This window comes from Oncorhynchus gorbuscha, unplaced genomic scaffold (genome assembly GCF_021184085.1).
Source record: "Oncorhynchus gorbuscha isolate QuinsamMale2020 ecotype Even-year unplaced genomic scaffold, OgorEven_v1.0 Un_scaffold_723, whole genome shotgun sequence".
NCBI lineage: Eukaryota > Metazoa > Chordata > Actinopteri > Salmoniformes > Salmonidae > Oncorhynchus > Oncorhynchus gorbuscha.
In genome coordinates, this window is record NW_025745530.1 from 259,138 (window position 1) to 261,451 (window position 2,314).

The 2,314-nt window shown below is 47.5% G+C and overlaps 1 protein-coding gene across 1 annotated transcript in view; it reads left to right on the forward strand.

The window, feature by feature from the left end:
• Positions 1 to 551: 551 nt before the first annotated feature.
• Positions 552 to 2,314, forward strand: part of LOC124019162 (myeloid-associated differentiation marker-like protein 2) — a 2,598-nt gene continuing 835 nt past the window's right edge. Inside the window, exons 1-2 of the mRNA XM_046334553.1 lie at positions 552 to 1,495; positions 2,242 to 2,314. The exon at positions 2,242 to 2,314 is cut by the window's right edge and continues 835 nt beyond it. Of these exons, the coding sequence (XP_046190509.1) occupies positions 1,212 to 1,495; positions 2,242 to 2,314 (357 nt within the window). The 5' untranslated portion in view covers positions 552 to 1,211. The remainder of the gene's footprint in view (positions 1,496 to 2,241) is intronic.

The window sequence follows — 2,314 nt, forward strand, 5'->3', positions numbered from 1 at the left end:
AGAGAGAGAGAGAGAGAGAGAGAGAGAGAGAGAGAGAGAGGTGGTTTTTGGGCCACATGTCTTGGTTGTCAGTGAGAGTGTGTACTGCAACAGACACAGGGAGCCAAAGTGGTCGTGGACCTAAGGACTTCAAACTTGACCATCGGAAGACAAACAAGGTGACTGGACCGGATTATATTGGATCATTACATGATATTACATACTGGGATTATGACAGAATGACGATAACCCAGAGGTAAGTCACAGATGAGAATCTATACTGTTCCGCCCAAGAGAAGAAAAGCTCTGACAGAGACTGAAAGAGTCCTCAAAAGAGGAACAGGTCGGCTCTTTTGAATTCAGCAGTTGGATGTAAATACTGGGTTTATGAATGTCCAGTATTCAACGACTCAAGAAATACATATACTATGTGTCACTTTTCTAAGGATTCAAATATGTATCATAGGACTGAAGAAATATATATATAAAGACACGAGAAATATATGGACTCAAGAAGATATTCTGACTACACAAGACATATATGGACTGAAGAAATATATATATAAAGACACGAGACATATATGGACTCAAGAAGATATTCTGACTACACAAGAAATATATGGACTCAAGAAGATATTCTGACTACACAAGACATATATGGACTCAAGAAGATATTCTGACTACACAAGACATATATGGACTCAAGAAGATATTCTGACTACACAAGAAATATATGGACTCAAGAAGATATTCTGACTACACAAGAAATATATGGACTCAAGAAGATATTCTGACTACACAAGAAATATATGGACTCAAGAAGATATTCTGACTACAGTGTGTCCGTTTGATGTGTCTGAACAGGGGATCAGTCCGAGCTTCTCTACACACACGTGATCCAGAGAGCATTTCAGCCACGAGGGACGGCTGCGTTCTGACCTGTTTTCTTTGTGACATACCGTGAGTCGCCGACACATAAATAGAGGCCCAGAAAATACCCAGAGTCCCTAGCGTCCCGGCAGAAACAGCAGAGCGGGAAGCAACCACGCACACTCACGCACAAACACACCTGGTTCATGAGTCGATACATTCAAGACTTGCTTTGTGTCGTGACGTTTTCCACTTCATCCTACTCCAGTATAGGACAGACACCCCCTTAACCCACAAACTCTCACCTCTGACCTCTAACCCTTGACCTCTGACCCCTGATCTCTGAACCCTGACTCCTGACTATGAGCCCTCAGGGGGGTCAGTACCTCAACAAGGCAGCGGTCTTCTCCTCGCTTGGCGCCGCCCGCCTCTCCCAGCTGGCCCTGGGCTGCTCAGTGGTTGCCATGGTGAGCCACAGTGCGGGCTACAGCGGCGGGTCGTACGGCGTGTTCTGCATGGCGGTGTGGTGCGCGTGCTTCGGCATGACGACGGTGGTGTTCTTCCTGGACGCCACCCGTCTCCACGCCTGTCTGCCCGTCTCCTGGGATAACCTGACGGTAGCATTCGCCGCCCTGGCGACCCTCATGTACGTATGACATCACATCACCATAATCATCGTTACACGTCATCATGTATGCATAACATCCTCAACATGAGACAAACAAGTGTTAGACATACATTACTATGTCATAAAGTAGACATGGGATAGCCTTCCACTGACTAACCATGACATCACTGACTAACCACCACTGACTGACACCACTGACTAACCATGACACCACTGACTAACCATGACACCACTGACTAACCATGACACCACTGACTAACCGTGACACCACTGACTAACCATGACACCACTGACTAACCGTGACACCACTGACTAACCATGACACCACTGACTAACCATGACACCACTGACTAACCATGACACCACTGACTAACCATGACACCACTGACTAACCGTGACACCACTGACTAACCGTGACACCACTGACTAACCATGACACCACTGACTAACCGTGACACCACTGACTAACCGTGACACCACTGACTAACCATGACACCACTGACTAACCGTGACACCACTGACTAACCGTGACATCACTGACTAACCGTGACACCACTGACTAACCGTGACATCACTGACTAACCGTGACACCACTGACTAACCGTGACACCACTGACTAACCATGACACCACTAAACGGATATCACTAAACATGACATCGCTGACTAACACAATCCCCCTCCTCTCCTCTTCCTCTCCTCTTCCTCTCCCCCTCCTCTCCCCCTCCTCTCCCCCTCCTCTCCTCTTCCTCTCCTCTTCTTACAGGTATGTGACAGCCTCGGTGGTTTACCCAGTCTACTTTGTCAGAGCAGAGTGTCCCTACGGAGGCTGTGAGGTC